This window comes from Myxine glutinosa, chromosome 11 (genome assembly GCF_964187855.1).
Source record: "Myxine glutinosa chromosome 11, kmMyxGlut1.1, whole genome shotgun sequence".
Taxonomy (NCBI): domain Eukaryota; kingdom Metazoa; phylum Chordata; class Myxini; order Myxiniformes; family Myxinidae; genus Myxine; species Myxine glutinosa.
This window is the reverse complement of record NC_136271.1, coordinates 61,867,615-61,881,818: the sequence shown is the minus strand read 5'-3', so window position 1 is coordinate 61,881,818 and position 14,204 is coordinate 61,867,615. Positions and strand designations below refer to the sequence as shown.

The 14,204-nt window shown below is 45.7% G+C and overlaps 1 protein-coding gene across 2 annotated transcripts in view; it reads left to right on the top strand.

Moving 5' to 3' along the window:
- The window catches only part of LOC137436718 (choline/ethanolamine transporter flvcr2a-like), a 50,794-nt gene extending 40,343 nt beyond the window's left edge, over positions 1 to 10,451 (top strand). The window contains exons 6-10 of one of the 2 annotated variants that reach the window (XM_068130745.2): positions 4,757 to 4,867; positions 5,999 to 6,104; positions 6,251 to 6,362; positions 7,652 to 7,695; positions 9,489 to 10,451. In XM_068130745.2, the coding sequence (XP_067986846.1) occupies positions 4,757 to 4,867; positions 5,999 to 6,104; positions 6,251 to 6,362; positions 7,652 to 7,695; positions 9,489 to 9,545 (430 nt within the window). In that variant the 3' untranslated portion in view covers positions 9,546 to 10,451. The remainder of the gene's footprint in view (positions 1 to 4,756; positions 4,868 to 5,998; positions 6,105 to 6,250; positions 6,363 to 7,651; positions 7,696 to 9,488) is intronic. The other variant, XM_078786712.1, reaches the window with a different exon arrangement.
- The last annotated feature ends 3,753 nt before the right edge of the window (positions 10,452 to 14,204 follow it).

Below are 14,204 nucleotides of genomic sequence, written 5' to 3'. Positions count from 1 at the left end.
CTAGAATTTGTACACTGAACGGATCAGCACAACAGGACAAAAGGAACATTTGAGAGAAGGGGCAACACCAACCGCAGAGTTGAAGGCCAAGATGGAGGCAGACTTGGGCAAACAATGGGTGTGGGTAGAAATTGGAGGCAGGAGAGGAATGCATGAAGTGGACAAGATGGATACAGAAGGAAGCTCTCAGGAGGGAAACTGTAAATTTGGAAGAAGGGATTGGGGTGGGGATTAACAAGGGTAGAAAAGATCATGGTTTTGGATTGGGGACAATCTGAGATGGTGGTGAAAGCTGTCTTGAAGACCTGGAGGGAAAAATGAGATTGAAGAGAATGTGGAAGTTGGTTCCACATGCGGGGGAAAAGAGGAGTGAATGAGTGCAGGTGAGCAGTGATCCTGGATTTAGGTAATTTAACAAGAAGGGGGTTGATGGTGGACCACGTGTGCCCTACAGTAACCTGGGAGGGGCAATGAATCGAAAGACTAGTGGGTGCAAGACCAGAAAGGATGTGGTAGAAGACAGAGAAACCACCAGAGTCTGCATTGGCATAGTGATAGATAAATTGATAGAAATTTTTTCTTCTTTTTTTTTTTTCCTCCTTCCCTTCCCCTTCTCCCCCAAAACTGAGGGGCCTTTCAAAGCCACCCCACCCCCCAAAAATATGTATATGTAGTATATCTTTTCCCACCCTCTCCCCTCACCACCCCTCCCCTCCACCTTGCACTCCACCCACTACCTTCCTCACCCCTCCCTTTCCTGCTTCCCCCCCCGCCCCCCTCCTCGGCAACACCGGGTACTCCTGCTAGTACAAGATGAGAGATCTATGCAGCAGGCAGCAACACCGTAACACGGATTTATTTACTGTGCGAGGTGATAGAAATGGGCATTAGGAAAAAAGTTAATCCGGATGTAAAGAGTTTGTAAACATCAACCTGACACATTGACATGTAGCACGGAGTTTAAACTGTGAAACGTGATTCTGAAAGTTGCTTCTCGTGATCTCACGAGTTCGTTGTATTAGAATTTATATACAATACAACCAAATGGAGCATTAAACCTTTTTTTTGAGGGAGTCATTTGGCACCCCATCCACTTCGCGCCTGGTGCGGTCGCCCCCTCAGCCCTCCCCGGCATCCCCCCACTCAAATCATTACGCCCTCCCCCACTCCAATCATTACGCCCTCCCCCACTCCAATCACTACGCCCCCTGCCCCCCAATCACTACGCCCCCTGCCCCCCAATCACTACGCCACTGGTCGTGGATGTGTGACGTCGTGTAATGGCATCGATGCATTGCGATATGGGAGGAGGAAGAAGAACCCAATGGGTCGGAAGTGGGAGAGGTGGAGGAAGAAGAAGAGGAAATTCGGGGAGAATTTGCGTACTTGTCTCGTGTTTTGCTTTGCCTACATTATCCGGAGAGTGCTATAATAAACTTTACAAATGCTTGTTTAAACTGTGGATAATAATGACTCTACGTGAGTGTTGCTGTATTGTCATGATTTACACCAATCATAATACAAACATTTAATTTGTAATACTGGAGATATTATTTATTTATAATCTAAAAAGGTCCAAGTGGTCTGAAGCTCTCAATGGTGAAGGATCCAAGCTGGCCTAATAGTGAGGATCTCTGACTCTGATCTCTCTGACTCTCTTGAAAATCCTCTCTATCTCTTTGCTGACGACTCTACTCTCTGTCGCTCCATTCCTCATCCCTCAGATCGGCAGTCTGCAGCCTCCTCACTCTCTGCAGACCTGGACAAAATCACAGACTGGGCAAACAAGTGGAACATGTCTTTCAATCCTGACAAATCTCACACTCTTACGATGTCTCTCCGAAAAGACCGACTGGACAACCCTCCCATCCACTTTCTGAATAATCCTCTCCAAGAAGTTCTGTCACTCAAGTTTTTGGGTCTCACTATCTGCCATGATCTTTCCTGGGAAAACCACATTTCAAATCTGGCCTACAAAGCCAGTCGCCGACTGGGCATCCTCCGTCGTGTGAAGTCCTTCCTTGGCACACCTGAGCTCCTCACCACTTACAAGGCTTTCATCCGCAGCTCTATGGAATACTGCTCTCCCCTCTGGTCTGGTGCTTCTGCCTCACACCTAGCTCGTCTTCACGCTGTTGAAACCAAAGCATTCAGAATCATTGGAATCTCCCGCGATGAAGCTAACTCCAAGGGCCTTTCACTCACTCACCGCAGGCAGGTTGGTGGTCTTTCCGTCTTCTTCCGACTCCTCTCTGGCCTTGCCCCCCCCCCCCCCCCAGCTCTCTCTGGGCTCTGTCCCCCAAATATTCCTACAGGTCGCACAAGATCTGCCTGCAACCCTCTTATGGTTAAACTGCCAAAATCAAGACTTTCTGCTCACCTTCACTCCTTCATTCCTCTTTTGTCCCACCTCTGGAACAAACTCCCTCACTCTCTTCAATCCCACTCCACCCTCCAGGTCTTTAAAACAGCTGTTCACCACCATCTCTTATCTTCCCCCATCCAAAACCTTGATCTTTTCTACCCCCGCTAATTTCACCCCAAATCCTACACTTTTTTGAAATACCAACTTCTGTCCTGGAAGTCCTTGGCCTCCTTGTGTTTTATACCTCTCCCCCCCACCCCCTTCCGACGCCTCCTCCCCCCAAGCCCTCTCCCTCCCACACTTCTCCCTGCTCTCAAATGTTGTGTTTGTGTGCTTCCCCATCTCTCCCCATCTTGTCTTTCGCTCACTCTTTTTATATATTTTGTTTGTCTGGTTGATTTGTTTGTGAAATAAATGTTAGCTCTTTCACGAGCCTCGATTCAGTATACAAAAAAAAACAAAAAAAAAACCTTCACTCTTTCATTCCTCTTTTCTCCTGCCTCTGGAACAAACTCCCACACTCCCTTCAATCCCACTCCTCCCTCCAGGTCTTTAAAACAGCTGTTCACCACTATCTCTTATCTTCCCCCATCCAAAACCTTGATCTTTTCTACCCCCTCTAATTCACCCCAGATCCACCTGGTTTGAAATTCCAACTTCTTTCCTGGAAGTCCTGGCAGTGTCCATATGTTTTATACCTCTCCCACCCCCACCCCCTTCCCATGCATCCCCGCCCCCAAAGCCCTCTCCCTCCCACAGATCTCTCGATGTCTCCATGTCTCTCGGTCCCTGCTCTCAAATGTTGTGTTTGTGTCCTTCCCCCTCTCTCCCCATCTTGTCTACCGCTCCCGATGTTATATGTTTTATGTGTCGGTTTGTCTTTCTGTGTGATTAATGTTTGCTCTTTCACGAGCCTCGATCTTGTATACAAAAAAATAAACAAACAAAAAAAAGCATCTTATGGATCTCCATGGTCTTTGGGGTCTTCTTGGTCTTTGGGACATTTTTGGACTTTGGGGTGTTTTTGGTCTTCAGGGTGTTTTGAGTCTTCAGGGACTTTTGGGTCTTTGGGGTATTTTGGGTATTTTGGGTCTTCAGGGTCTTTTGAGCCTTCGGAATATGTCGGGTCTTTGGGGTATTTTGGTTCTTCGGAGTCTTTAAGGGTCTTTTGGATCTTCAGGGTGTTTTGGGTCTTCAGGGTATTTTGGGTATTTAAGGGTCTTTTGGGACTTCAGGGTATTTAAGGGTCTTCGGGGGTGTCAGGGTCTTTTGAGTTTTCACTGTGTTTTGGGCGTTTAGGGTCTTTTGTATACTCTGGGCCTTTAAGGATATTTTGGGGGTCTTTTGGGGTTTAAGGGTCTTTTGGTTCCTCTGGGTCTTTAAGGTTATTTGGGGTATTTTGTTTCTTTGGGATATTTAAGGGTATGCAGGGTCTTTGGGGTCTTCAGAGTGTTTTGGGTCTTCAGGGTGTTTTGTGTCTTCGGGGTCTTTTGGGTCTTCAGGGGTGTTTTGGGTCTTCGTGGTGTTTTGGGTCTTCGTGGTGTTTTGGGTCTTCGGGGTGTTTTTGGGTCTTCAGGGTCTTTTGGTTCCTCTGAGTCTTTAAGGATATTTGGGTTATTTTGGGTCTTCTGGGTGTTTTGGGTCTTCGTGGTATTTTGGGTCTTTTCTAGTCTTTAAGGGTATTTTGGGTCTTCAGGAGTTTTTGTTGGTCTTAAGGGTCTTGGGGAAATTAAAGGGTCGTCAAAGGTCTGAGGGGTCTCAACAGTCTAAAGGGTCAAAAGGTATATTCCAACAGTACGTAATTTAGAGTTCACGGAATGTTTTGGATGTTAATTTTATTTGAAGGAGTAGAAGAAGAAGACGTTTTGGTCACAAATAAACATACAAATGTACAAACAATCATCACCATATACGTTTGCTCTATTATAATAAGATACTGTTGGAATATACATTTCGCCCCTTTAGACAGCTGAGACCGCTTCGTCCTTTGAAGACCCTTTAATCAGTCAAAGGGTTTGAATACTTATAATCTGATTTATAAGAATAATCTGATTTTCCCTGTTGATCCAACTTATTCACATTTCATCTGCATATTTTTGCTTTAGCACTTTGGAGTAACTTGTGAACACGATAAAGTTTGATTTGAAAGAATCATGAAATACGTTCAGGTGGCTCAAAGTCTCATCGTGTTACTTATTCAGTCCCTGTTATATGTCGGAACGAGAATTTATTGAATAGAGTTGGAAATTTGACATGAAAACTGTTCAGTATCCTGAACCAAACAATGAGGATGTACACATATGACGGGGCATCTTGCCCCACGTTGCTCTACAGCAGCAACAACAACTGAAACATGCACATGATTCGGTGATCATACGTACTTGAATGCAGGATGACCATCTTGGTGGTGAATATACTGACCTTCATTGCTATGGTGGTGTACACGTTCACAATGGACTTGGGGCATATCTGGGTCATCTTCATTACTGCAGGCCTTTTAGGGTAAGTTTCTGAGTTTATTACCTTCATACTCTCAACAGATAATCCAAATCACGAGCACTGATCTCAAGCTATTTTTGATGAATAGTTTCCAAGCTTCCTACCAAATGTCTTTTGAAGTAAAAGAAAAGTCGTATTTCAAAAACTGTGGATGATTACAACTGATCATCAACTTCAATTTTACTTTAAACAGTAATTCTTATTTTTTTGTTGAAGTCAGATCAACCTCAGCAGCCAACAATAAACTGCCATTCCGATGCACTGCCAAAAGAGGGCCCTGTATTTCAATCCTGTCTGCATCTTGGCCTCAGAAGATGAAGATCCACAATATCTTCGAGCAGCCATTACATGGTGGTACCCAGGCCAAATTTCCTTCTTCCGTTTAGCTTTGTAATCGGCACCACTTGCTATAGGTAGGAATGTTTGAATCTAGATTTGGCTCAGGCATGATGGGTAAAATGGTCTTTAGTTGTTCATGCTGATTTTCATGCAAAAATGCACATTGAGATTGATTGACCTTATGGTTAATCCACTTATGGTTAAAACGCTCTTATGGTTAAACTGCCAAAATCAAGGCTCTCTGCTCACCTTCACTCTTTCATTCCTCTTTTCTCCCTCCTCTGGAACAAACTCCCTCACTCTCTTCAATCCCACTCCTCCCTCCAGGTCTTTAAAACAGCTGTTCACCACCATCTCTTATCTTCCCCCATCCAAAACCTGGATCTTTTCTACCCCTGTTAATTCACCCCAGATCCACTTTTCTGAAATTTCGACTTATTTCCTGCAAGTCCTCGCAGTGTCCATGTGTTTTATACCTCTCCCACCCGCCCCCCCCTTCCCGTGCCTCCTCCCCCCAAGCCCTCTCCCTCCCACAGATCTCCCGATGTCTCTGCTCTCAAATGTTGTACTTGTGTGCTTCCCTCTCTCCCCCCATCTTGTCTCCCTCTCTCTTTACCTTATGTTGTATGTGTCAGTTTGTCTTTTTGTGATTAATGTTAGCTCTTACACGAGCGTCCATCTTGTATACAAAAAAAAAAAAAAACCTGCATTTTCATCCATCCTGCTGCAAGTGTGCTTACGAACCCAGCGACTGCTCAGAGTCGTTTCTCCGAATGCAGAATGTGGTTCCTCCAGGTTTTTCATGACCAGCTGTCTGCCCATCGGGTTCGAGTTTGCTGCCGAGCTCACCTATCCACATTCTGAAGGCATTTCTTCTGGCTTCATGAATGCAAGTTCACAGGTATGACTTCAGCAAAGGTGGCCTTTGATGCTTCATCTTTTCAGCTCAAGTAAAATTTTCTACGAATTGGAGAGCCTCACTCGTAATGGGAGAAATTTGTTCATTCTCGGGAGTAATCTGTTTGATTAGTTATTTCCTTTGTTTAGGTGTTTGGCATCATCTTAATATTGAGTCAAGGTCGGCTGATGACCATGTTTGGGCCACTTGCTGGTAACTTGCTGCTCGGCGCTGTGCTACTTCTTAGTACCATTGCTACAGGTGAGTACACAAAGCAGGTATTCAGTGACATGCTGAATACAGTGATGCATCATAAAATATGTGAGTTTCAGACAGTCATCATGTGACACAAAAATATGCAACTGATGAGTTTAACTCTGTCTCTATCTCTCTCTCACTGTCGGACTGCATGTTGTACTTGTAATTTCCCCAATGGCGAAAGCTTTTCCATGAGTGTTGACTCTGGGGAAAAGGAGAATAAAAAGGGTTGTTGTCTTTGGAGAGATGCTTCTGCACTTGCACTTTCTTCTCCCCGATTAATCTTTCCAATGATTGGACAATTTAATTTTAACTCATCACCTCCATTACCGAAGGTGGACGGAGGTTATCTTTTCACCCCTGTCTGTGTGTTTGTTTGTATTTGAGCAGGATATCTCAAAATGTCATGGTCGGATTCAGATGAAATTTTTGGTGGACAGGTTGGGTGTGTGACAAGGGAGTATTTACTCGATTTTAGTGAAGATCCAAATCCAGATCCAGCCAATCAGTGGGATACAAAAATATTTCTGCAGGATGCACAAGATCTGCCAGCAAACCTCTTCTGGTGAAACTTCCAATGTCAAGTTTCTCTGCTCACCTTCACTCTTTCATTCCTCTTTTCTCCTGCCTCTGGAAAAAACCTCCACACTGTCTTTAATCCCTCTCGTCCCTCCAGATCTTTAAAACAGCTGTTCACCATCATCTCTTAGCTCCCCCCATCCAAAACCGTATCTTTTCTACCCCCGTTAATTCACCCCAAATCCGCCTCTTTCAATCCCCAACTCCTTTCCTGAAATTCCGAGTAGTGTTCATTTGCTTTATACCGTGTACCCCTCCCTCCTCCCCAAGCCCTCCCCCTTCCACAGATCTACCGACGTCCCTGTTCTCTTCTGTTGTTGTGCTTGTGTGCTTCCCTCTCTCTCTTCCTCTTGTCTCCTGTTCCCTTCATTGTATGTTGTATATGTCTGTGCATGTTTTCATGTTCAATGTGTTAGCTCTTACACAAGCCTCGATTCTGTATCCCAAAAAAAACAAAAAACTGTTCAGACTGGTGGAGGTATGCGCTCGACCGAGTGCCGTTCTAGTTTAAACTGAATTGATTTGCTGATGAAACATGAAGACATAAATATTTATTCGAGATTGAAGGTTAAAATCGCTGCTTGTGCACTTCCCATTAAAAATTGTGGTGCGGATCTTCAAGCAAATCTCCATAATCAATCTCTCCATCTCTCTCTCTCTCTCTCTCTCTCTCTCTCTCTCTCTCTCTCTCTCTCTCTCTCTCTCTCACACAGCTTTCATTAAAGAGGATCTCAAAAGACAGAAGGCAAATGTGGTGGTAAGTGCCCCTGTTGTTCCTTTTTTGCAATGTGTTTGCTTAAATTCCTGCAACGGCAATTTTTAAAAGGTCAAATACTTCTTATTACACATGAGGTAAAGGCTAAATCAGCCATTTTTACCTCTGCCTCCGAATGTGGACCGAGGTTACTGTATATATTCACCACTGTCTGTCTGTTTGTCTGTCTGTGAACAAGATATCTCATTGATGGATTGATGCAGAAATTTTTTAGGTCATCTCATTTAGATTCCCGAAGAGATGAACATAAAATGGGTCGTGATGTCAAGGTTGTCTGCCATCTGCTTGGATATCAGACAACATTACCGCTTTGCACAAAAAGGTGCAAAAACAGATACTTGCAACTACATTCCTATCAGCCTGCTCACAATCATCATGAAGGTCATGGAATCCATCATCGCTTCTGACATTAAATCCTTCCTCTAAATCTGACTTGATCTCAGATCATCTATTTGGATTCAGACCAGGCCACTCCTCTCTGGGCATATGCTGCTTCTGCTTTCTCAACAATGGATGGAGGTCCTCAACCCCAGACACAAAATCAAAACTGCCTCCCTTGACATATCTCCTGCCTTCGATATGAGGTGGTACCCCTTCCTGCTCACCAAACCTTCCTATGACATCCATCGAAATCTCCACACATGGCTCGCAGACTTCCTTTCCTCTGACTCTCTGCTTCTATCTTTTCGCTGATGACTCCACCCTCTGCCACTACATCTCTCTCCCTTACAATGCTTAGATCGACAGGCAGCAGCCTCTTCACTCTCTGCAGACCTGGATAAAATTACAATCTGGTCAAGCACGTGGAGCATGTCTTTCAATCCTGACAAATCTCACACTCTCACTATGTCTCTCTGAAAATACTGTCTGGAAAACCCTCCCATCTACTTTCTCAACAATCCTCTCGAAGAAGTTCTGTCACTCAAGCTTTTGGGTCTCACAATCTGCCATGATCTTTCCTGGGAAAACCACATTTCCAAGCTGGCCTCCAAAGCGAGTCGCCGACTGGGCATCCTCCATCATGCGAAGTCCTTCCTTGCACTACTGAGCTGCTACCACCAACAAAGCTTTCATCCGCAGTTTAATGGAATACTGCTCTTCCCTCTGGGCTGGTGCTCCTGCCTCGCTCCTAGCTCGGCTTTACACTGTAGCACCCAAGGCTTTTCAGATCATTGGTATCTCTTGCGATGAAGGCAGGTTGGCGGTATTTCTATTTTCTACCAACTCCTCTTTGGCGTTGCATCCCCTACTCTGTCTGTGCTCTGTCCCCCAAATATTCCTGCAGGTCACACAAAGTCTGCCAGGAACCCTCCTCTGGTGAAACTGCCAAAATCAAGTCTTTCTCCATTTTTTTCAGCCTCTTGTACAAACCCCCACACCCTCTTCACTCACACTCTTCTGTCCAGGTCTTCAAAACAGCTGTTTACCTCCATCTCATATCTTTCCCCCATCAAAAACCTTGATCTTTAATACTCCTGTTAATCTACCCCAAACCTACCTCCTTCAAATTCCGTTTTCTTTCCTGAATGTCCTTGTCGTGTCCATCTTGTTTATCCCGTGTACCCTGCCCCAGCCCTCTCTCTTCCACCAATCTCCTGATGTGCCTGTTTCCCTACTGTTGTTGTGCTTCCCTTTCTCTTCCCCTCTTGTCTCCTGCTCCCTTTGTTTTATGTTCCATATGTTAGCTCTTATACGAGCCTCGACCAAGCATACAAAAAAAAGCTGTCAAAAGTTTATATCTTGTGTACAAATCGAATGCGTTTTATGATTTGCAGATCCAAGAGATGCAAGAAGAGGCCACAAAGAAGACAGAAGACAGCCTGTCTTTTTGAATCCACAGGGAGAGGACCGGTCTTTCGTTGTATAATAGTGTCAGATTCATGAAGACTACCCTTTTAAAATATTCATTCAGCCTTTAAATACATTTATGGAGAGCACACTTTATTTTGATGTCACTTTATAACAAAGTATACTTGAAGGCAATACGGGTAAAATATTGTGACAGTTGTTGGCCCGAAAGAGGATGGCGTACACCTCTCTGGCAGGTAACAGCACCCACACATAGAAGTAGAGCAGTTATATCTTAGTATTCTGTTTTGCAGTTGTGGGATGAATCCCTGTTCAAGTAGATCATATACATGGGATAAATATGTGTTGCATGTGTGAGTCAGCACAAGGTTCTGTTCCTTCAACCCTCTCTATCTTCTATCTCTCGTTTCATCCACACTGTCAATTCCTTCGCATTTATTACAACAGCAGGATTGAAGGATGAAATAGAGGGAGACTTGGATAAATATTAGGTGTGGGCAGGAATGAGGGGCAGGAAAGGATGCATGAGGTGGACATTATGGATACAAAAGGAAACTCTCAGGAGGGAAAAATTTCGAAGAAGGGGTTGGGTGGGTTAACGAGGGTATAAAATCATGGTTTTGTATTGGGGATGATTCTGAGCTGGAACAGCAAAGCACAAATCTAAATATTATTACAAGTGACCAGATGTTCCTGTTAGTTAGAAAAGTTTGGAGATGATAGTTTTCAACATGCAAGCACAATATAATGACCCAAGTTGTGTTCAAAAAAACTTGGTCAAAATGTGACAAAAGGTTATGACTGCCAGTACAAAAAACACAAAACTGTTAAATCTACAAATATATTGTTACGGACACGGCTTTTAGATGTTATATGGACCGAGCGGTGGTGTATTTAACCGCGTCCGAACAGTTACTCCCCGATTAAAACCCGATTTCACCCGACGTTGACCAGATCGCCCCACGGATATTCAATCGGGAAATCTCTAAAGCGATCGCAAGAGAATGAAAAAGAAGAAGAAGAATACGGAGGAAGAACAGATTTATTATACACACACAAGCAAAGGATGGAAGAAACAGTGACACAGCGAATCCTTAACTTACACTATTCGTTTTTACTTAGCCCCAAGACAACGAGCAGGACAGGACGTTCACACTTACACAGGGGTGGTTCAGGCAGGTAAGGCTTGAGATGGAGGCAAGGTCGGGAGGCCGCCGGTCGCAATTCCTCGCGGTTTTGGCGGGAAACCCTCCGTCGCGTATCCACTGCGGGAGACGCCACGCGCTGGTTCGGCACACCTGCTCCTCTTCTTGGGGCGGGGCCGTCTCCCTCCTTTCAGCGCGTCTCTCCAAAGCTGGTCTCCTTGCCGAGTACCTCTCCTCTTTGGCTTGGAGCGTTTCGCATCTCACCGCCTCTCTTTGGTGCAGCCTCGTTGCTCCTCTCCAGGTTCCAGCTCATCTCTCATCTCCTCAAGCAGTCCCTTGCAGTCGCTTTTATCACCTCCGGCGGAATTAAGCCGCCGGCTCCGAGGGCACGCCTACCGGGTCACTCACCGCGGTGTTGATTGGCTGTTAGGGCCGGTTCACTCCTGCCCTCTTCTGACGAGGTGGAGACACGCCTTTCTTCTCCAACCTTACCTCGTGGCCAATGGTGGTTTGAAGAAAACCAGCCAAAATGCGGAAGACAATTGGAAGGGAGGTTTTGGGGAAATTGGAAGGGCCTACGCTTATTTTGTTTGATACAATGCAAAGTCAATCTAGTGGGAAACACATACTTAGCCTACATGGAATAAGGAAATACTCTATTTAAAAGATATATCGTGACCTGCGTGTATGTTCTATGAAATTAATTAGGAGGACGGCTGCGACCATTATTTACATTACCAGGATGTTACCATACCAAAACCATACTCTTCACATCCGTTACCCTTCCTCCAAAATTGTTACACTCCTCAAAACCCGTTACACTTCCCAAAACCCGTTACACTTCTCCAAAATCGTTACACTGCACCCTCCTTTCTTCAGGCACGTCCTCGGGCCTACTAGACTTAACTGAGTGTGACATGTAGGTGTAATTCCCTCTACAATTAACCTGACCCTGAGTGTGACAATTTTAAAACACAAATAAGTATGTCCCCCTATTGCATTGCATCCTGTCTAACAGACTCAAGCCCACAGCTAACCGAATTACGGAATTATTCTGAAACTATACATTTACGGTGGGGAGCATTATTTACAAGGACGTGATTTCTTATTTACAACGCAACCCAGGACCTGTGTGTTTTTTTTTCTTTTTCTTTTTAGGGAACAAGAGAAAGAAATTCCTGTCGGGAGGGAGGAGACAGCACGCATTGCATCGATGCACCAGTACCAATACCACCAAAGCACCCAAAAGCACCCAAACACCACAAAGCACCCAAAAACACCATCCGGTGCGGTTACCATGGTTCATAATAAACACAACAAAACAACTGGTGGTGGTCTTCTCCTTCTCTGCTGGGCCGATGTTCTTCCCGACGTCTTCTGGCTTCATGCGGCCTATTTGGACATACTAAAAAAAAAAACACAACTTGTGTCCATTTTTATTTAGGGCCTCAGGGGCCAACTAAGGGTGGTCCACCTGTTTGGCATAGGTGCCACCTTACCGAGGTCCGCAAGCAAGATTCCCTGGCCACTATGGCCGGTCTCCAACAGAGGTGCTCTGCCCCAGAACCTGGGGTCCATCAAGTGGTACTTGGCCGCCGAACAGCGGTCCATAAAGTGGTACATCAACGCAATGCGTGCTGGTTCTGGGAATCTCGGGCGCACAATGGCCACCTCACGCACGCTCCCATCGGCACCCAATGGCGCACAGGTCATGTGGGAGACAAAAGAAAGACAATTGAGCGAGGGGTAAGGTCACAAGGGTACACGTCAATAAGGCAATGCAAGGTGAAATGCGTACGGAGGCCGAAGTGAGAAAGCTCGTCCCTACCGTACGTCACCCCCCTGTCACCTACCCTACCCTTGTTCTCACCCCATATGTACAAAAATCTACACATTTACAAATTCGTCACTACTGTCACGTCTTCCCCATATTTCCCCTATACCAAATTCGTCTCCACAATCCCTTTACTTCAAAATTTGCCATCACCAAATTCATCATCAATCCTCATAAGGAGGCAGAGATGGAACATCAAAGCACAATGTCACACCCACGTCATGATGCGTCTCACAATCCAAACATTTGCATCATAAAAAATAATCAAAACATGGCATGGTGTGGAGTACCTGTCACCTCAGGTGAGTGGATGCAGATGGTGCGAGGAGATCCTTCATCCTAACTATCCTCTAAATGACTTTAACACACTTTACACGACCCGGGGTCTTTCCCTGCCAATCCATTGGCCAACTTACACTATGGGTTCTAATAACCAATTCCCATTGGCCAAACTGTGGTGCTCCTCAATTTGGGGTCTCACTCCCCCGATTCATCTCCCGGTGCCCTCGCACAATTTCTGGGCTGCGACGTGTACCTCTCCCAACAGGTCTACCCACCTGCACACCTCCACCACTGTAGTTGCCACCCGAGCTTACCTAGCTCCTCACCCTAACCTAACTACCTGGGGACAGCCCCTCTCCTGGCTCTGTCACCCCACTGGTGCCCTCTGGCACTGGGCTACCCGGGTCCGTCCTCCGGATCCTCGGGCCCCATCCACAACAACTACTACCGGCTCCCAGAGCCCACCTGCGGCCTCACCTGGCCGACATCCTCACAGTGGTGGAGTGCCCAAACCAACTACACACACTAACAGGCTACACGCCCAGCCATTTCCACAACACCAACGCACCCATCCACATACCATTCTGTCACCCGCACCACAGATGCCAATATCCAACTACAATTTACCTATACCCTCTACCTAACACTTACACTACCCGCCCCGGGTATCCGTGATGGGGGTCCACTCTTCCCCCATTCACACCTTCGCACCATCCACTCCACTCCACAATTTCCACCATACTCACTCCACGACCATCCATTCCAATACTCCAGATATTCCACACTACCATTTATTCCACACAGCCACATACACCTGTTCTTCATTCACCTGTCGTTGCACACCTGTGCAATCATACCTGGTGCCACCTGCACCCTCCTTTCTTCCTGGACCATTTGGTCAACACAACACGCAATCACCACTACTCCCTCATACACTGCTCCACACACCTGTTCAGTTGCACACCTGTGCAATCACACCTGTTCCATTCTCCCACACACGGCATCATCTCAGCTAACTCCTCCCCTCTGAAACTTGCGCTTCCCAGTCGTCCCTTCAAACTATTGCGCTCCCACGTCATTATCAACCACACTAACCTACCTGCGTCCCCACTACAGGTATCAGTCACTAACTAACCTTATCGTTACCTAAGGTCATCTTCGCTAGATCCCTATCATTATCCAAGCCCTCCCTGGCTCGTTTTCACTGCCATAAACCCCATAATCTATAGCGCATTTGCCCCCACCTGTGAGGGATGGTGGATTTGCCATCCCACCACATCGGGGGTCTCTCACTACCAATTTCGCTCGTCCAAATCCAACAATTCAAAAATTTTCCATTTACTGCCAATTCTATTCACTTTTCTAAATTTCGTTTCAAATCACTACTATCACTATCACCATCACCCGTCTACTTATTACAT